The 21,234-nt window shown below is 39.8% G+C and overlaps 2 protein-coding genes across 6 annotated transcripts; both read left to right on the top strand.

Moving 5' to 3' along the window:
• Positions 1-2,633: 2,633 nt before the first annotated feature.
• slc24a5 (solute carrier family 24 member 5) lies at positions 2,634-15,634 on the top strand. Of its 3 annotated transcripts, none has more exons than XM_076993676.1 (9): positions 2,634-2,845; positions 3,502-3,681; positions 3,770-3,853; positions 6,038-6,141; positions 6,302-6,402; positions 10,462-10,745; positions 11,764-11,970; positions 14,497-14,598; positions 14,817-15,634. In XM_076993676.1, the coding sequence occupies exons 2-9, from the start codon at positions 3,615-3,617 to the stop codon at positions 15,137-15,139; spliced, it is 1,272 nt and encodes a 423-aa protein (XP_076849791.1). In that variant the 5' UTR covers positions 2,634-2,845; positions 3,502-3,614; the 3' UTR covers positions 15,140-15,634. The 3 variants fall into 3 exon arrangements, with proteins under 3 accessions (XP_076849791.1, XP_076849773.1, XP_076849782.1); XM_076993658.1 differs by lacking the exon at positions 2,634-2,845 and adding an exon at positions 2,868-3,163; XM_076993667.1 differs by lacking the exons at positions 2,634-2,845; positions 11,764-11,970 and adding an exon at positions 2,868-3,163.
• Positions 15,635-17,068: 1,434 nt separating this feature from the next.
• Positions 17,069-20,980, top strand: dut (deoxyuridine triphosphatase). Of its 3 annotated transcripts, none has more exons than XM_076993680.1 (7): positions 17,069-17,327; positions 18,144-18,306; positions 18,402-18,493; positions 18,627-18,671; positions 18,897-18,971; positions 19,061-19,131; positions 20,858-20,980. In XM_076993680.1, the coding sequence occupies exons 2-7, from the start codon at positions 18,149-18,151 to the stop codon at positions 20,912-20,914; spliced, it is 498 nt and encodes a 165-aa protein (XP_076849795.1). In that variant the 5' UTR covers positions 17,069-17,327; positions 18,144-18,148; the 3' UTR covers positions 20,915-20,980. The 3 variants fall into 3 exon arrangements, with proteins under 3 accessions (XP_076849795.1, XP_076849792.1, XP_076849793.1); XM_076993677.1 differs by having other exon boundaries at positions 17,069-17,430; XM_076993678.1 differs by lacking the exon at positions 17,069-17,327 and having other exon boundaries at positions 17,501-18,306.
• The last annotated feature ends 254 nt before the right edge of the window (positions 20,981-21,234 follow it).

Raw genomic sequence — 21,234 nt, 5'->3', positions numbered from 1 at the left:
ATAAGTTTTTTGAGCAATTATATTTTGTCAATTCTATAACACCCATTGCGTTAGTATCTCTCCCAGTGTTTTTCTCTATGATAAACAGATTTTATAGAAGTTATTAAGTGTTATTTAAAGGGGTGTGGCGATGAGGTGATTGACAGTTAATAGCTGCGTTGGTTGACATCTAATCAAACGTGAACGTGCTCAACAGCAAAGCTCTATCAAAACTCTCGACAGCAAAACTCTCGACAGCAGTATTAAAATCTTTTACCTTTGTTTATTTTGTAAAACGTCAAAAGTTTCTATACTGGTGGGCGTATCCTAACAAATGTCGGGGCGGAGATAAGGTCTCTGGCGGAGATACTGTCCTGCCTACCGGTTCTAATGCGCGTGCTCTGGCTCCAATTTTCATCTACTGCGCAAGCGCATCCAAGATGGCGGTGTTCGTGCGGCCATCTTGGTGGCTTCAAAAATTCACAATGGGAGTCAACAGTGATGTACCGTCCATTATATATACAGTCACTGGTATATACGTTCAAGAGGAGCAGACTGAAAGCAGCATGAGTTTTTTTCAGTGTTTTATTGTTTCACAACGATGGGTTCATACATGTATTTCCAACAAGTTTAACATTTCTAGTACCAGCCCATCCACTCCAAGTGATTTTTCAGTCTTTTAAGAGACGGAAAGTCCATTTCTGCCACCGAGCTGTTGCACTTCGAGGGATCATTTCAAGAAAGTGAGAGGGATCATTGTGCATTCTCTGTCCCAACCAGAGGCGGTCTTTGCATAGAGGCATTGCTAGGCAATTGCCTTGGGCCCCTCCCACTGCAGCCCACTGTAGGGGCCCCCTGACTAGCTAACTTATTTCTCGCATATTAATGTTGATGGGCCCCCTAGCTAAATTCGCCTTGAGCCCCCAAATTGCTAAGTCCGCCACTGGTCCCAACCATTGATCTATATTATAGATTAATATAGATCAATGGTCCCAACACCTTTCAGGGGGCGGGGCATACAAAATCTTGAGAGGGATCATTCCTGCCCAAACTATTTCATACCACATAGAGCACATATGTCAATCTCTGATCCATATCTATGAGTTACTAGTTTGCTCTGGCGCCAACCACTGGCGATCGATCTCGATATAATACTTAGCCTAATTTGTGTCCATTTTACAGGCCGCCCGATAACAACTTACATTCGCTAACAACGCCAACAATTAACGTTCGCCACCCCCTCCAGGTTCAAATCTCACTCCAAGCGATCTTGAAAAGTTGGCAACCCTGAATAAATAGGTAAATAGATAATTAAAATGGACTACTAAATATAGGAAACCATACAACATTTACTCCCTATTGCAATGTACTCACAAAAAAGCAAAAACACACCGCAACTTCCATCGCAATTTTTTTGAAAAACACCCGCAACATCAAACATTTTAGCCCGCAACAATCACAAAAAAGGCCCGCGAAATCCTGGTGGGACTGGTTAGTGTCAGGAATGTCACTCACGGCCGTGACCGCCAGAGGGCGCCATTACCAGAATACTGACCTGCACACCTGCCCCTGAGCAGCTAACTCACCACACCCTACTTAAGGACTCTTCTCACAACACACCAGTGCGAAGTATTGCCTCCCTGTGTTGCATACCAAGCCGTGTTATTGTATACTCTGTCTGATATTCTGGTTACTGATCCTTGCTCTGCCCTTTTTGATATTCTCCTGCTTGCCTAGCCCTTTTTGTACCTCGCCTGCCACCCTTAGTCTATTCTGGTTTTTGACTCTCTGCCTGGTTTTTGACTCTCCGATTTTGCCTTGCCCTTTTGTGCTGCTGCCTGTAACCCTGCGGGGTTGTCCCATTTTGGGACCTCTGTTTTTGAGTCTTTTCAATAAATCCCCAGATCTTACTCACCTGCTAATGGATCCTTCTCTACCCTTATGTTCACCACTGTTACAGTTAGTGTGTATGTGATATCTATAGGGAGGCCTGTGTTTTTGTGAGTGCATGTGAAATAGAGAGAGGGAGCAGAAACCATGGGTTGTTAAACAGGAAATGACTAAATGCAATTCAGGTGCAGTTGGGGAGTACATTCACATGTTTTTGCAATGCCGTGATGTCATTTATTTTGGAAATGTGTTGTGCGAGTACTGTCATACTGATTTCAACATTCCTTTGTGTCCAGGCAGGTTCCTGCTGGAAGATGACTCTACCCTAACTTCCAGCTACAGGAAAAAGACTAACAGCCTCCCAAAAAATATCGACTTGAAAGCTGGTTTGAGCCAGACGTGCCAGACAGATATTTTTTTAATGTTTTCATTTTCAAGTGAGCCACGCGTAAATATCAAGGGACAAAGGCGGCAGCAATTTACAACTGGCCCAATACTATCTTGGGATGGTCGTAGTGGAGTGAATTGATTTGTATATAGCCTAACGTGCAAATATTTATATGTGCATGAATTAATATACTTGCAGATTATTAGCAAGTATATTAATCTGTGCCATTTTTTCTTCATAGTATGTCTTTTTTTGTTTAACAAGCTTTAAAATACTTTTGAAAAACAGTAAATAACAGTGTGTACACTAAAAAAAGTTTGTCATACGAAAGTCAACGAATCAGATGACGCCAGCACAAACTGTAGTATCAACAAATTGTAATAGACCTTCCGATTTCTGAAAAGAAACTTTCATAGGCCTACACCTGTATTTCAAACCTTTAATTTACATTACTTTTCATGACTAAATATGCATTACTTTGGCATTCTACTAGATTATATTTCGTACCGGCACCTCTTCGTTCTGAGGCTCTTGGTTTGGAAAAATAGGAAGCGACATGAGGTCTGCTCAGCTGGGATAATGCGCCTCGTGAGTATCTGGTGCACCAGCGTTATGCAAGTGATGCTTTCCCTCTTATCAACCTATGAGACTAGATGCACTAGGGTTTTCATTTTTCAGGGTTAGTGATCTTATGACCACCCTTTTTTAATCTAGCTTTATTAGTTTAGAAAGCATTTACAACATCGAGGAGAATGATTAAAGACGCATTTCCCCACAAAAGGAAGAGAAGAGAAGTACTGATTTCAATACTCGGAGTAGTAATAGCATTATATTGTAGTATTTATTTGGTTTTCTACATTACAAAAACTCAGGATTTAAAACCCTCGAGAATACGTCGGGATGTGGGTAAGATACTAAACAAAACATTTTATCACATCTGTACGGTTAACTCCAGAACTACATTTTGAAGCTTGGTCCACTGATAAATGCGTAGGTGAATTAGTAAAAATCCATTTGATATATTCGAAGAATATTCCAGCTAACTGCAGCATATTGTAGTAATACATGTAGAGTTAAAAATAAAGTTCCGAGTATGTACGTTTTATATTTATATCCGAGTCAGTTTTATATTTAAATATGCATATGTTACAAATAATAATAAACATAATAATAAACATTAGACGTATCTATACAAGTTATTTTATTTGTCGCTAGTATTCCTTTTTCTTCTCTCCGTCTTACAGGGAATCAAACCAAGTGCATTCCTGCGCAGTCCTCCGAATTTCCGAAGGGTTTTTTCACAGTACAGGAACGTAAAGACGGTGGAATCATTATATATTTTTTGATCGTTTTTTACATGCTATTGGCAGTCTCTATAGTTTGTGACAACTATTTCCTGCCGTCACTTGAAGTCATCAGTGACCGTAAGTTTTTCGAAATTAGTCAATTTGGCTCTCGCTAAATGTTTTAAGTGATGCGTGTGACTAATTCGTGCTCGTCATTTTCACTCAGGTCTCGGGCTCTCCCAAGATGTTGCGGGGGCAACATTCATGGCGGCCGGAAGCTCTGCGCCTGAGTTAGTTACAGCTTTTCTAGGTATACAAATTACATTAATATATTGGGCTGTTTGATCACTTTGATATGCAACATTTTTACCTCCGTCACAAGCCACATATTTAGGTACACATAAGTGGGTTTATATCTCACTTAAGACCTCACTTCTAATCCTAGGACCACTTTTGACAGTAGTTATTTGGATGACAAAATATTTTAAAACATACAGCAGCTATACTGTCAGGCAGTGCTGCTGGTGTGTACACCAGTGGTGTTGGTGCTGATTTGAGAGTGGTTCACAACCCTAAAATATCCAGACTACAGCATTCCTGGGGTCAGAAACTGTTGAATACCTACACTGTTAACCCTAATAAGTTCAATCTACTTAAAAAAACAGAGGTAACTCGTTGCCTCAAAAAAATAAGTAATGGCTTCTGTCAAAACTAATATAATTGAGTTGTATGGATACAATTCATACTTATGATTTAAATAGAGTGAACTAATCAAAAGTTGAAATTACTCAATTAAAAATTACTCAGTTGCTTTTACTTGTTAATTTAACTCTACACAATTACAAATAACTTAAACTATTAAGAAATAACTGCTTGTTAATACATCAAATTTTAAATACTTTTACTTATGAGATTTTTTATTATTAATACTTAATTGTTATAATTATTGTAAATGAACTTCACTGGCAACACTGGTTTCATAGATATGAACTTGTTTATTATCATTTGGCATCAAATAACATTTAAACAATTACTGCTTTCAGTCAAAAGCAAAACAGTGTGCTTCATACAAAAGATCAAGTGAATGACAACACAGGCTATAACGTGACATGAACAGAAAGATTCTTCAAATCAGTGCTTTTAAGCAATAAAGTTATTTTTGAGCAATAAAATGCTTGCCTTGCGCAACATAAAATTAGAGAGAGGGAGAGAGAGAGAGAGAGAGAGAGAGAGAGAGAGAGAGAGAGAGAAAGAGAGGGGAAGCATTTTCATTTATTTACTTCAACCAAGCTAAAATAAACACCAACTTTACATCCTGCTGGTAGTGAGTGTATTTCTAACTAAAATTTCTGCTCAATTCTAAGAAATCCTTTACAGTTTTTTTTACGACTGCTAACATGCACAGCAACACATTTACTGAATGCTAACATTAGCAGCAAGCTAGCATTATCAGCAATCTATCCAAATTAATACATTGCTAACACATCTATAAAACAGTTCGTTCCTGCCACACAATCTAATTGGTTAAGAAGTGCTCTAACCGATTGGATATTTCGCCATAACGCCACGGCTGTGATGAAGAATACAGTAGTCGTCTTTATCTTGTGTCTGCATTATCACAGCTGTTATTTCACCATAACAATCCATGTAATCTTTTATTACTATAATATGTCATCCTAGGTCACATTTTATGCATGCATACACATTTTGAGAAATCAGTAACAGCAGATTTATACAGACAACTTACCTCGCGCTCTTTTTGTTCATGCTCTTCTTGGTGGGAAGTTACATTTCAAATTTAATGTTGACCAATCAGAGCAAATATCATGTAATAAATTTTAAAACTTGTTATTTTGTGTAGTTAAAACTCAAAAACACAATTAATTTTAACATTAACGGCTAAGAAAGTGAAATCAACTTTGATTTCCAAGTACTGGTAATATAATGTAAGATTTTAAGTAAAAATTACTAATGATTACTGGATTGTTTTAGTAAAGATAACATTGGGGTTTACAAGATGGCTAGCAAACAGTAGCTTATTTGACAATATAGGCGTGTTTAATAAAAAATATCAGTGGAGTCTGTATCTGTCACAAAATTAAACCAGTAGACATTTTGGAGCAGCAAAGTATCAGCGAAGATTCTCTAAACAGTTGAATATGATTATCATAAAATGACAAATCGAAAGCAAGAATCAGCAGGATTGTTTATTGACAGTGGAGAGAAAACCTTTATGATCTTAGTTGTTGGATTTATTTGGAAACCGAAGCATCCTAAAAGTGTAGTACTGAAATTTCATTAGTGTAATAATAATTTTATATAAATGCAACACAAATGAAGTTCCCCTGACTGTAGATTCAAGCACTGATGAATTTTTTTTTATTCAGGAGCATTATTTCTGTCACTCATCAAATGAACTGTCACACTGTCTTCTATTGTCTACTTCAGGCATTGGTCAATTTGTGGTTGTATAGTTTTTTTCTTTTTTGTGCAGGTGTGTTTGTTACAAAAGGAGACATTGGTGTGAGTACAATAGTGGGCTCAGCTGTCTATAACCTACTGGGTATTTGTGCAGCATGTGGAATCTTAACCTCAGTGGTATGTCAATGTCCTCTTTTGAAAAATACATAAAGCTATATATGCTATATTATTAGGTTAAGAAATGGATTTTACCACATTTACTGAGTATATAATTTTGTAATATATATTATGAGAATTAATTGTAAAGCTTTTTATGTGTTCTGTATTCTGTATTCAGGTGAGTCGGTTATCCTGTTGGCCACTATTCAGAGACTGTGTGGCATATGCAATCAGTGTAGCTACAGTGATTGCTATAATCTCTGATAACCATGTCTATTGGTAAGTGTTATGTTTCTGTACACATTTATATGATATCTGCCCTCATACCTGTTTGCTAATTTCAAAACCAAGCAGCTTGATGAGTTGTTTTCTCAGACTGGAAGCAAGCGCACCATTACATGTGAAAGCTGGTGTTACTAAGCTATTCCTTCATTAAAGGACTAATATTGTAAGGCAAGATCTTTAAATATTATTGGATTGTTTGGAGAGTGTTTTCATGAATGTTTTGAAGAAAGATCACACCAGAAACTCCACCGATCTTCCTCCCTTTTTATAATCCCTAATTCCTCCTTTTTCCTCTGATACATTTCCCAATAACTATGCAACATTAGTATAGTATCTCTCACCTCATAGGTTTTATACTTAATATTTTCACCCAGTTTTGGTTTGTCAAGGATTCAAGGAGACTATTGTTATTTGCATCACATGCAGCACGAGGTGGAACAAAACTGTGCATTCAGTGTTTACACCAAAAGAAGTGCAAAAACAATATTAATGCAATCTTAAAAAATACTAAGAAAAATACAAAGCAATAACGAAGCAGTTGTGGTGAAGTGAGAGTAACAGTAGCCAGTGGTAGTCACAGTAACTGTGTTACTATTAAGTGTGGCCTTTATGAGAGATGTTTTGAAAATGTCTGTCAGGAATGTCTGTCTTGTTGTACTAATAATGGTGCTTCAACTCACAGCATCCATAGAGGAGATGTTCTCTAGTAGCAAACATCCTCCTGCATCATCACTCCTCCCATTCCCAGATATCTCCCATTCCTGCCCCAGCTGTCTGCTACTGAATCCAACTTCTCTCTAGCCACCATTGTTCTACCATCCCTGCTGTGCCCATAGGTACCTTCTTCAACCATCTCCTGATCCCCTACATTAGGGGTGTCAAATTCATTTTCACCACGGGTCACATGAGCATAATCGTTGCACAAAGAGGGCCATAAGTTAATGTTAAATAACTCTGAATTTATTATTTATTCAAGTTACAAATATTACATATATTTTTGCATAGATGTAAAAAATGTTTGCTTGTTGCTCTGTTATTATAACATAAATGCTTTTAATTTGTTAGGTTATGAAACCCACATTACTTCATCAATCAACAATCAAACTATCCAAGTGAATGAAGAAAAATAACATCAAAGATGTTGAAATATCAAATAATTTGAAATATCAAATAATTGAAAATAGCAATTGTGCTTCAAAAAGTGCGGCGATTTATTTAGCCACAACAAAGCTAGCTTTTAATGCCTCATTGTTTGTGGTTGTGAATACATTCTGTTGCGATCGCAGTTTGTCTCTTATTTTATTTTTTTTTTGCAATTTGTTGTTTTTCTTGATGCCTAATTTTGGCATACTTAGCTCCATGTTTGGTCTCAAAATGCCGACGTAGATTGTACTTTTTGACAACTGACACCGCTTCATAACACAAGACATACCAGTTTTTCTCCTTGAAGCACAAACATGTATTTGTTTTCTCAACTTTCTTTAAACACCCTTCCACGTCACAGGTAACATAATTGTAGGAAATGTAGTTTTTGAACACTGCATATATTTTACTTTTTTTCTTGGACAATTAAGCTTTTAAGCTCTCGCGAGCCACATAAAATGACGCAGCGGGCCACATTTGGCCCGCGGGTCTTGAGTTTGACACCTGTGTCCTACGGCCTGCGTCACCATATCTTGCAAGGTGTAGATATCTGAGCTCATACATCACCACCTGGTTCTCAAAAATTCAATTTGACCACTTGACCACTTCAGCATCTGTTATAGCTCTGGAAAATCCCCATAGTATATAGGAAGCTAGTTTATTTATAATAACTTTAATCCTAATGGTTTCCAACTGCCCCTCTGGGTCCCAACTGCCCCTCTGTTGACACTTTTGTCCCAGCCGCCCCATGAACTAACAAGTTCAGGGCCAGTTACTTCCTCTCTACATCAATCAACATCCATGTTTTAACAGTCATCCTTATCTGCAGACCCAAACATCAATAAAGGGATTTTGGATACCCATACCTTCTTTCTCATTAAGCTTGTTTGGGCACAGGGCTTGGCTCACCAAATGATACAGTGTTTCTACTTTCAGTTCTCCACCATGATTTCTGGGTCCTGTTTATCACTTGCTGAGATGGCACATTTTTCTTTAAAAAAAATTTAACCTGGCCGAGGACATCTCAAGGTTTCTTTTGAGTGTTCATCAGCTTCCTTTCATCCTTTAACTCCTTGATGACTTCCCCAATGTCAAGATCCCCTCTCCCCTTAACTACCACCAAGTCTCATTGTGCCCCTTTCCTTTCAAATGATGACTTATCTCACAGAATTGTGGTTCTGCCTCCTACAACCTTTGGTACTAGAATGGCATCTTGTTTTACTAGGCCAGGGGTACTCAACTGGCGGACCGCGGTCCGGATCCGGACCCGAACGCAGTCCTGTCCGGACCCAATCTCATTCCTGATTAACTGGATACGGACCAAAACAAAAACGTAGCATTTATTTCAGGGCTATTGAAAAAACACTCCGTCACGAGTGTTACGTTTGCCACCCCCGCTCAACAACTTACGTTCGCCCCCCCGCTCAACAACAAGCCTGCCTGGTTGACGCTTCGCGTGCGGCGCGAGGGTCCGCGTGGCGAAAATGACGTAATCGCTGTGGCTCCGCGTGTGCGCGAGTGCCTCGCGCGCTGTCGGTTCACGAGGTCGTGCACCTCTCGAATTTTGTAACTTCGCGCCGCGCTTCAGCGCAATGAACAAAGTCACGTTTTCAGGGTTCATACACCTTTATAAGGTGGAATTAAAGCACTTGTACGTCACTTTCAAGGTCCATTTCAATATTTCCCAGCATGTTAAACATAATTAAGGTAAATATTTATACATATACTCGAAATAATTCGCTTTTTATCACATTATTTAATGGTTGTTTATTTAAAAAAACGCCCAATCTTCACGTCTTCACGGTCTCTCATGTTTCGTCCTGGAATTACAAGAGGCTCGTATTTGTTAACCTAATACAAGAGAACTATTCAGTCAGACAGCTATTTGTTGTGAAACCAAGTAGTTACAATTTCAAGCATTTTAAAGTACTTTAACCTAAATTCCAGCACTTTTCAAACCTGAAACATATAGCAACATTAAAATTGGTCAGGTAAATGTTCATTACCCTGTTTTGAGGGGTGTTTCTACCACATATCGTTTCGGACAAAACGCCTATCGTTTCGGAGAACACTGCAGTGACGCTCGCGAAAGTATAAACGCCTCCACCGTTCGCGCACCGTCCCCCCCCCCCCCGCTCAACAACTTACGTTCGCCACCCCCGCACCGGACCTCAGGTCACAGGTATCTGCCAAAATTGGACCGCGGACAAATTTAGTTGAGTACGCCTGTACTAGGCCATCATCTACTGTCACATGGATTTGCAGCTGTGCACTGAGACACTGGTCCTCCAAAGCCCATCAAAGTTATAGACCTCAGAAAGCATTCCAGCATTTGTCACATGGAGCTTTAGGGCTAGCATCTCCAAACTCTGGGGACTGCCTAGAACTCTAGATTAGTCATCTCCATTCTTACCAAACTACTATTTAAGCTCTGCACCTACAAAAAGTTTTGAAATCACTGACGTTTGTTAAGAAGGACTACACCATTTTCCCTTACCATTTGGCATTCCTAATTCACCCTTTTTCTCAGTGATGAACAACCCTTCTCCTCCCTGTCTTCTCCTTTCTTTCTAACCCCTCTATTTTGATGTTTGCTTGGGGGGGGGGGGGGGGTTTCTAACTGTGGGTCAGCTTTTCCACCTAGGAAAGCAACCCAGAACGCCAGCCCAAAGTTCTTCCCCTTCCTACAGTAACAATATAACCTCCATCCCTCTGCAAATGAATAAACACTTAACTTCATGGATGAATTGTCCCAAAACAGTAATGTGATGTTTGAAGTTAGCAAAGACTAAATTAGCACAAGTTAATTTAAATGATGTGTGGCCTGTAATAGCTTTTTTTCTCAACTTAGAATTTTCAAGTGAAATTTCCTTTACTTAAATAAGATATGTTAATGTCTGTGCATATTAGGTATGATGCCTCATGCTTGTTGATGGTGTATGGAGTCTACATCATAGTTCTGTGTTTTGACCTGCGGATCAGCGAATATATGATGCGACAGTTCAGCCCATGCTGCACATGTTTGATCAAGAGTGCAGACAAGCACTCTGAGCAGCAAGTTCTCTTGGGCTGGAATGATGACATGAGCCTCAGAGTCCCACGGTCTTCCCGAGCTGATAGTGGAATCTTCCAGGAAGACTCTGGATATTCACATCTGTCTCTCAGCCTCCATGGCCTGAATGAAATACCTGAAGGTACAGAACATTATAATAATTTATTACATGTGCATCTGAGTAACAATGCTAACACCTTCTGTTAGAGATTCTTTGAAAATAGTTTTGAACTAAAAGAAATATTTGATTTGAAGTTATATTTCAGTGGTCAAATATGCCTCTTTAAATGTAAACCCACACTGACCTACCTGCCCCACTGACACAGTTCAGGCATGCTTAGAGCCTCCATTTCCATAGGGGCTTTATACTACACCTACAGCAGACAACCTTTATCTCCCTTTATCTCAGGGGCAGTGTAGTGCAATCACTTTCTAACCTGTAACATCCATATTGGCCTCATCATCAACTAACACAGTCTGCACTGGCACCAATAATGTGCACTCTGTGCCACCAATTCTCTGGTTGGCTCGTCGTTCTGTGACGCTGGGCGGCGACAGACGGACGAGACACAGAATCCGTATTTGGCTTAACAGACGTCACTTTATTACTACAATTATTGCGCAATCAGCGCACGAATAACAAACACGTACACACAACGTGTAGACTTAGACAACGACGAGCACAGGACACTGCGCGAGCACACATTAAATAGACAGACCACATTAGCTCCATGTGATTACGAGACGATTCACAGGTGAGACAGATTATCACGCGACATAGCCCTCACCACGGAGTTTCACAGACGCAGACAAAGCACGTGGACCACGTATACACACGCCCAAAAGGGAGGGGCCGGGGTCCTCAACGTGACAAAAATACAAGATTTGCTATTGATAAATATGTCAGTAAAGTAGTGCTTTCTCCATATTTTCAATTTGCTGAACACCTGTGGATTTGTCAGTATAAGTGTTAGATTCCAGAGTAAATCTCTCCTTGTGGGCATCACCTGTTTGGAGTCAATCCAAACACAAACATCTGTGCTCTTTATGTGTGCTCAGTGATGTTCCTGTTCTCTGGAGCCTATCCATCTGTGAGCTTACCCATACTGAACTGGGTGCTACCCTGTGTGTGTGTGTGTGTGTGTGTGTATGTATGTCAGAGCGGAAAAGTGTGTTCAGCATGCCAGAACATGATGTGAAGCGCATCCTGTGGGTGTTGTCTCTTCCTGCACTCGTGCTGCTGTACCTGACTGTACCTGACTGCAGAAGGCAGTATTGGAAGAAGTGGTACATGCTGACTTTCCTCATGTCTGCTATCTGGATTGCTGCCTTCACCTATGTGTTAGTCTGGATGGTCACTGTAGTGGGTAAATGGTGCTTCTCTTTCACTCATTAATATAATATCTGTGCAATGTACTGTTTACCCTGTTTTCCCTTGCTCTGCAATCACTGGTTCAGCTATGTATCTAACACAATTGTTTTAGATGTAGTGTGTTTCTCTTAACTTCAGTTTGACACTCATGATGTGTGCTTTAAGACACAACTGTGCTCAGTAACAAGTAATAACACTTTCAGAATGTCAGGATGGCAGAAGAAATATCTGAGAATCTGATTATTACTGTATTCATATAGCCAAATGTTTGCTACTGCATCTTCAAGGATGTTTGCCCTTTAAATATTTTAGTTTTCAGCTTGATAGGTAACCAGTTACCATATACTGCTGATCCAAAGTGGTCCATTTCTGAGCAGCTCGGTCACAAGCCAAGTCACATGCTTTTTTCCACTCCCTTCATGATGTAGAAATGCTCTATCCTGGGGTTCTGTGAAACATAGTCTCACATCTCTGTGTGAGATTATGGCCTGCTAAATCCTGTGGGGTTAGCCGGAGACCATGTGATTAGTGGGGTCTTGCAGAAGGATAATAGGATAATTGTGCAGCAAAAGAGCATGCAGTGTCACATGAGTGAGGGCTCATGTGAGTACAAAGATTGCTACACTGGGCAGGTACTGAAAGAGAGGAAACCCTTGGGGATTCTGTGTGTATGTATGTCCACCCCTGTATGTATTTCTCTTGCAGGAGTTTCTTCATGTTGTCTTTTATAGCACAAATCAGTCTGTCAAGTCTTTTTTGTTGTTTTCTGTCAAGTCTACAAGCTCTGAGATATAATACAATATTGTCCATCTATAATGGCGCATTTCCACTAGGTCCTGCTTGGCGCGGTACGGTTCGATACGGGTCGATTCGCAACAGAACGGAACGGTCGCGTTGTGTTTCCATTACAATGGTGAACCACCCCAATGTGGGTGGAGTCGCTGTTGGCGCGCGGGTTGTAGTGTCGTGACATCATTTGTATGCGACCACAACACCGGTCGATGCCCCTTAACACATAGCATTATTGTATCTTATTTATATTTATCTTCATTATTGTATGTGGTTGCTCTAATTATTGATAATTTGGTATTACTCAAACAGGCTGAACACACCCTGCATAAAAAGCATCAGTCATACAATCAAATGAAATCAAACTTTATTATGAAATATAGATATTTAAAGTACAACATATGTAAATAATATAGTTATAGTTTTAAAAAGTGCAAAAAGCAAATTACCTAAAAATAACGTATAGCTTTATATGAAATAAATATTTATAGTACTACAAGCAACATTTTGTGTGCTTTTACTGGCGTCTGTCTCGCATGGTGTTCACAAGTTCGCCAAGCACCCCGAGGAAAGCCTGGTTGAAAGAAACATTTTCCGCCAACTCCGCTCGCCTCGTCAGTGGAAGGGGAATCTTGAACGTAAAAAATAACAAATATTAAACACAAGCATTCCCGTGAAAGCAACAACGATATACTGCACAAAATGTGTAGCACGTCATCGCTGCTCGTGCTTTGTTTATGGCTACAGCTAACTAGCAACTAGCAAGGCTAAGAGCTAGCTATTGTACAGTAGTGACTGTGGTGGTAAAATTAACTACAAACACAGCTCTAAATTCCTGCGTTTACAATAGATGCGTTCATATTCCGTTCATATTACATCTTTTACGAGCCTAGTAGTAAAACTGAAATCACAATACACTCACCATTCTCCGTGGCCTCCAGCACCGACATTGTCCAGCACGTTTTCTCTTCCGTTACTGGCTGGCCGGTGACCGTATATGACATCCATTTGCTGGAACCATTTCCAGTCTTTGCGGTTTGCTCCGCTGCGTCCGTTATGGTCCTTCACCGCCCGGTAATCGCGTTAAGCTTTTTTTGCTTGGACCGACCGGCACTGCTGAATGGACCGCTGGTAGCCATGAGTGGCCATTAGCGCGGAAGCCTCGCTAAAAACCTTTACATTTCTAGTGGCCCCGTCCAGTTCGCCCTGGATTTTTTGATCGCTGATTATTAACAGAAAGGTTTGTACCTCGGCGTTTGACCAGGGAACAGACTTCGCTCCTTGGGTTTTAAAAATGGCTGAGGAGTCCATAGCATAGCGGAGGAGTCGCTCTCCTGACGCAACCTGTGACGACACTCCCTGGCCAATCAGTGTCATGCTGTTCCTCCACGTCACAGAACAGTACCGCTTCGGGACGGTAGAACCTCGAGCGAGTCGGTACGAAAATAGTACCCGAAGGGGCCGGCTCACTGGGAAGTGGTACTAATGGAAACACTCACAAACCGTCGCGAATTGAACCGTACCGCGCCAAGCAGGCCCTAGTGGAAATGCGCCATAACAGTACACGCACTTCCTGAGCATTCCTTCTAACACATCACTGGCAATGTGTAACAAAAAAACAAAACACATTGTATATTAATTTAAACTTAAAATAATAATTTTGGACCCAAAGAATGGTAGTAGCACATGCAACATTGTGTCTCTCTCAACATATGTATGTATATGTGCCCAGGAGAGACGCTGGGAATTCCTGACACAGTAATGGGGCTCACACTGCTAGCAGCAGGGACCAGCATTCCAGACACAATCGCCAGCATCATGGTGGCTCGAGAGGGTAAAGACTGAAAAAATATAAGAAAAATATACAATGACCATCAACATGGTCAGAAAAAATATTACTGATAAAAATATAAATATATATATACATTAACAAAACACCTCAGATAAGAAGAATGAATACAAAGATAATACAAAGATGCTATGACACTAATGCAAGATTAGCTATTGTACTTCATTATGCAATGTTGATGAGGCTCTGTTTCCCCCATGCAGGCAAAGGCGATATGGCCATGTCCAACATTGTGGGCTCAAATGTGTTCGACATGCTCTGCTTGGGCCTGCCCTGGTTCATAAAGACAGCCTTCGTGGACCCAACAGTCCCAGTGGTGGTGAATAGCACTGGGTTGGTTTTTGTCACCTCTACCCTCCTGCTCTCCATAATCTTTCTCTTTGTGGCTGTGCACATAAATGCCTGGAAGTTGGACTGGAAGCTGGGAGTTACATGCCTCCTGTGCTATACCATCTTTGCTTCATTATCCATCCTCTATGAGATGGGCATCATTGGGAACATCCCCATTCAGGTCTGCCATGATTAATTGACCTCACAACTATGTTTAGTGTCAACTCTGCATTTGAACACCTGTGGTTCACAAGAACAAACTGACCTCATACATGCCTATGTTGATACTCACACCAAAGCATGCAATCTTAAGTGCACCCAGCCAAATTCAATTCAGTTAAATTGATCTGCAGGGGCAAACAACATTACACAGTAGGTAATATGTGGCATATTAATAATAAACCAGAACACCTTTTATCTCCCTCTTTATTTGAATGTTGTTATTTTGAATGTTTTATATATACGTACTTAGACCAAATGATTATGGAAAATGGACCATTTCATTTTAAGTAGTCAGGCGTGTGTATTGTGTGTATTGCACTGCTTTATAATCTCATCACACCATGTTGTGCATGCAAGTTTTCCTTGGCTTCAATTAACATCCACATATTAAACATTTTGTGAAAATAACAATGAAGTTTAATTTGGGGTGGTTTGTTGCATTTTTTTTCACTGTTTGAAGTCATTTGTATCCGTGAGCTTTGATATAAAATCACTGATCTCTAAGTTACTTGTTTCTGTGTAGTGAGGTAAAACCACTTACAGTATCAATAACAAGTTTGAATTCTATGCATGAGAAAATCAGAAAAATGCTTTATTGTTCAATGTTTTATTGTATTGCTTTTACATAAGGAATTTGTCTTTGGTCACAGTAACTTCAACTACAAAACAGACAGTACACTGTAAATGACAGCTTTCAAATTTACATTTACACAGCATGACAAGTCTTAACAACTGGCAAGGAACAAGGACAAGACTCAATCTGAATGTGTACGAACAGTGGTCTTTTCTGCAGACCTGATGCTGTGCTATCTTTTTTATTTTCATGATTGGTGGCATTGCTGCACCACATTGTGATGGAGGAGGTGATCACAGACTCTATAGTCCTATTTGGGTAGGATTTGTTTTATAATGTCATTTTACTACAGGATGCCTGTTTCTGTTAAATGTATGACTGATTTGCACTAGATAAGACATTTTGTTAAAATCAAATAACCTGGTATATAGTTCAACCAGTCGTTTTATTACTTTGGCAGTGTTATCGTGTAAATCTCCTCATTTACCTCTGCATGACTATTTCACTCTGCAAATCCCACTTTAGCCATTCACTGGATCAGTATCGGACGTGACGCTGCACACGCGCAGACGACGTCGACTGACGCTACAATTTTGCGCATGTGCAGTGGTAGGGAAAACCGATCACCTGACCAAGCGTCACGAACAGTGTTGCCAACTTAGCGACTTTTTAGACTCTCTAGTGACTTTTTAAAGTGACTAGCGACTTTTTGTGGTGTTACTGGAGACAGTTGGAGACTCTGAAATGAACACACATGCTCTTCAGATACTGTCCTCAGCGAGCAGCGTGAGCCCCGTCCCACAACACTCACTCAAAATGCAGTCCCAGTCAGCAGACCCACAGCGCTCCAAGGTCTCGCTGCAAATGAACTGCGCATGCCCAAAGCCGCCGCTGACTGACTCCGTCCCGTGTTTACAGAGCGGGATATAAATGCGTCTTCAGTATGACACGAAAAGAAATCACTGCATTTAACTCAGTCTCAGTCACTCACCTCGTCCACAATCCACAGCTCTTTGTGAAAAGCTAGACATCAAGCCCGGATAAAGAAGGAGGATTGAATGTAGAATAGCAGTTCCTGATTTATGTAATTTATGTAAAAAAAAAAATTTATACAATGCATTAAAGTCAGTAAGTTATTTTTTAAGTGACTGCCTATTTCAAAGGCAACAGACGTTGTTGATTTGTTCAGAGATAATTTGTAGCATATTTATGGTGTTTTTTTCTCTCCCAAAACGTTATTCCTTATACCTTCAAGAAGTATGCAAATTAGGCTATGACGTAATTCAGCGATTTCTTGTGACTCTTGGGACAGCCAATAGCGACTATCCTTACTGAGGAGTTGCACTGGTTGCAGGGTTAGACAGCATATCTAAGACAAGGCAAACGTTTCTCATTTCCAGCCGTGCTGCCAAGGACTACTATAGCATCTAAACCCTAAATTAAGTAATTCGCTTAAGTGACCTTGCTGGATAGAAGCCTACATCAGTTCTATCTGGGTAGTTTGCTAGCCAGCCAAACAGCTCCTCTTTAAATAGCGTTGAATTGCAGGGGAGAGGGTTGGTTTTCCGGCAGAACCACAATGTTTTCAGTACGTTCAAACTGGTGCGCATTATTTTTGACTGTGATTACAAAGAGAGGACATTATAACTTACACAGGCTCGTGCAGATTGGATGGTCTCCACTGGCAAGCGGTACCTTGCTGTCTTAACTTTCTGTTGCTAGTTTGCTATTGGACGCCAGCATTTGTTTCAAAATAAAACGATGCTAAGTATAGCTAGCAACGGTCTAAAACAAAATACAGCATGCAATTATTTTTATAAAGAATCAGGTTTCCATGCAAACATTTCTCAAATGTTACGCATTTACGAGATTTCGACAGAAAGAATAGCTAATTATGTTGTGCTTCTCCACTCGTCATGGGAAGAATTTTTGATAACGTTGGCTACCGAGATTAGTGGCGGCATTAAAATAAACTAATTTTAATTATAGAACTTATTTGGATAGTTTTAACTGGGTCTTTGATTTTGGCAGAATCATCTTTATAGCCCATTGGCAGACTGTTTATGCAGTTTGTAGTTCAGAGACCCAAGTAATGAGTGCGGAAATCGGTGCCTTGTGATCAAGTGGAACATAATCACGTGACTGAAGGCTTAACGCGTCATCGCCAATCTGTCCTCCAGCGCTTATGGCGTTAGGACTCGAGTTGATCAGAAACGATCTCATTGGTTTTTGAAGGAAGGAAGAGGCGGGCTTTTAAAAGCGCGTGTTGCAAATATTGGCGCGAACAAGCAAGACTACTGTATTGTTGGCGTTAAATAAGTTGGCTAGACAAGGCATTTTGCTGCTATATTATTTTGAATGTTTTATTCTTATACTAAATTTTAAGCGTAACGTTCGTTTATAGGCAGAATGCCCTGTTCAGAAACCACAGCAGTCAGTCCTATGAAGAAGACCAAAACCGATGTGGTCACTAACGACAAAGTCGTACTAAAATTCGCCAAACTCTCGGAACACGCCACCACTCCGACAAGAGGATCTTCAAAATCAGCTGGGTACGACCTATACAGGTATGTAGTAGAATTATATGAAAAGTTAGAAATAAGTAAAATACTACTTAAAACGGACACTAATTTCGTCAGTCTTATAAACGATTTGTTTTCAGCGCCTATGATTATACTGTTGGCCCTATGGATAAAGCCGTTGTGCTCACGGACATCCAGATCGCTGTACCTGCTGGCTGCTATGGCCGAGTAGGTGAGTTACATAACGAATACTTTCTTGGCAGTAAATTCAAGCGTCCATGGGTTTGTGAAAGGCGCTATATAAGTAACTTGTTATAAAGTGTTTAGGCACTGCTTATTTATCGCCATTATTTTCTGCTATTAAGCCCCACGCTCTGGTCTCGCAGCTAATAACTTCATCGATGTCGGCGGTAAGTTATAACGTTTCTTCAGTTGCACTGTTGAGTTCTTAATTTGGTTTAAAATACACGAGCACTAACGTCTGCCCATTCAATTTGCGTTTACTTGGATTATGGATGGATCGCATAGATATAGCTGCTGAAACTAACGTATATTTACTAGAATTGCTCACTAATACAGATAGCGTTAAGCTATTGCTACAGTAGCTGGCTAATGCCCCTAGTGTGTGTATCCAGCTGGCGTAGTGGACGAGGACTATAGGGGGAATGTTGGTGTGGTTCTTTTTAACTTCAGCAAGTCGGCATTTGAAGGTATTTGACCTCGAATCCAAATCAAAATAAGAAAATTAAAATGGATAATGTTATGTATGTTAGTAAGAACTATATTTTTCTCTGTGCAGTGAAAAAAGGGGATAGAGTGGCGCAACTAGTTTGTGAAAGAATATTCTACCCTGAGCTGCTGGAACTACAGGTAAGTGCCTGTGAACTTGCAACTAAAACCTCTTGCACTTAAAGGACTATGGGATGTTGATGCAGTGGTTATTTTTATACCCATGTAAATACGTTTCAATTTAGTGTCATGCAATAAAGTATATGCAGGTTTTACTCACTGAATTTTGAATGTTATTTAATAACCTCGTCATTACACCAACATGTATATCCAGGTAGTGTAATATTTGAAATTATTGTAAAATGTTAGTATTGCTCAGCACAGCACTACCCAAATGTGTCTGGCCTTCTGAAGATTTTGAGTGGTTGTTACATTCAGGGTTCGTACGGTCATGAAAAACCTGGAAAAGTTAAGGAATTTGAAAATAGCAATTTCCAGGCCTGGATAAGTTTTGGAAAAATAAAAAATACTCAAATGTTTTGGAAAAGTCATGGAAATTTGCTTGACACAATAAATGTATGTTGTTCTGATAACCGGAAGAAAAAATTAATAAATATAGTATAGCCATTTTTTTTCATTGTGCGGACCACTAACGTAACTTCACACATTAGTTCACTGCGTTAGCGTCGGACTCCAAGCGGAGCTGTAGATTGTACTTTGATGTAAATCAGCGTAATGCTGGTAAATGCCGATTAAACAATGACTGCTTCAGTTGGACAAATACAAGCTATGGCTTGTGAAAGACAAGGACACGGGGCGTGCAAAATGTGCACGGTTAACGATGGGGTTAGAGACTGAAAAGATTTAGATACGTTTTGATCGTAAACACAGTATAGAAAAAAAACTAACGATGTCCTCGTGCGTACAACGCGAGAAAGAGCGATCGTGTTGCCGAGATGGGCTGCAGTGGAGCCTGTGCTGCCTCAGCTTATCGTACACAACACTCCACTGTGCTGCCACTGCTCCTCCGTGCACGCGCGAAATAAAAAAAAAAGTAGGTCGTAACTCCGGTTTATATTGATATTGAAAATACGGTAAATGTTTATTTTTTCAATTAAACCACGTGGCTTGTCATTAATTTATGATATACTGTGGAATTTTGGCCTGGATTTTTTCTTATTTTTCATGTCTACACATATGTTTAGAGAATGTGTAGTCATTAAAATTTGCCTCAAAGTCATGGAAAAGTCATGGAAATTGATTGTCAAAAAAGTGTATGAACCCTGTACATTGGCTTGGACAAGGTATGTCAAACTCTGTTTGACACACCTCAGTCTAGTTTCAAGTTGGCCTGAATGCAGTTAAGGAATACTAACAAACAATTAAATGTACCAGTTTATGAATAGTTATCTAAAACACACATTTAAAGTACACAGACTTCAGTTTATTACCAACAAGCTTTCTAAAATCTTTGATACATGCTTAGCTAAGATATCAAATTCTTAGCTTTATAATGAAGATTTCCTGTAATGAACATCATTTTGGTTATTGCTTTTTTTTGTTCCCAAGTGGAATTATGGCTTTTTCATTTCAAATGAAATCTTTCAATTAAATGTGTCAACATGATTAATCTAAAACATTCTAGATTTATTTGGTGGGCCAGACATATAATCTGGTCAGCCCCTGCCTATGGGCTAAATGTTTGAAATGCATGGGTTAAGACCCAAACACTGGTACACCCTCATGAGGAACAGGAGTTGGTCCTCTATAAACAAAGTAAACATTTCAAAGTGGGTAGATCATTTTCCATCTAAGCCTGAAGTGCTGTTTTTGTGTCCCACTTGTTAATTTGTGCTCTACTTTTCAGACTCTGGAAGAGACAGAGAGGGGCTCTGGAGGATTTGGCTCTACTGGGAGAAACTAATTTGATTGCTTTTATGCTAACCTATTTTATGTGTTGTTTTAATATGAATAAATCCTTTTGAATAAAGCTTGCAATTCTGTTTACTCATGTAATGTTAATGAGGGAAGAGGTGCAAGTGTAAGATGCATTACTGCAGTGTCACTAAATGGTACTCAACTTGAGTACCACTGTTCATCAGCAAGATACAAGGGGTTATAATTTCACTTGGCCTGCTGAACTCAATAAAAGCAATGTCTAACAGGACAGATGAGCCATTCATGTTGGACCTCACTTAAAACTAAATTACATTTTCTGCTTTACAAACATGCCCCTGCTTAAGA

This window comes from Brachyhypopomus gauderio, chromosome 2 (assembly GCF_052324685.1).
Source record: "Brachyhypopomus gauderio isolate BG-103 chromosome 2, BGAUD_0.2, whole genome shotgun sequence".
In the NCBI taxonomy this organism is placed as follows: domain Eukaryota; kingdom Metazoa; phylum Chordata; class Actinopteri; order Gymnotiformes; family Hypopomidae; genus Brachyhypopomus; species Brachyhypopomus gauderio.
The sequence above is the reverse complement of the archived record's forward strand: the minus strand, read 5'-3'. Positions and strand labels throughout refer to the sequence as shown.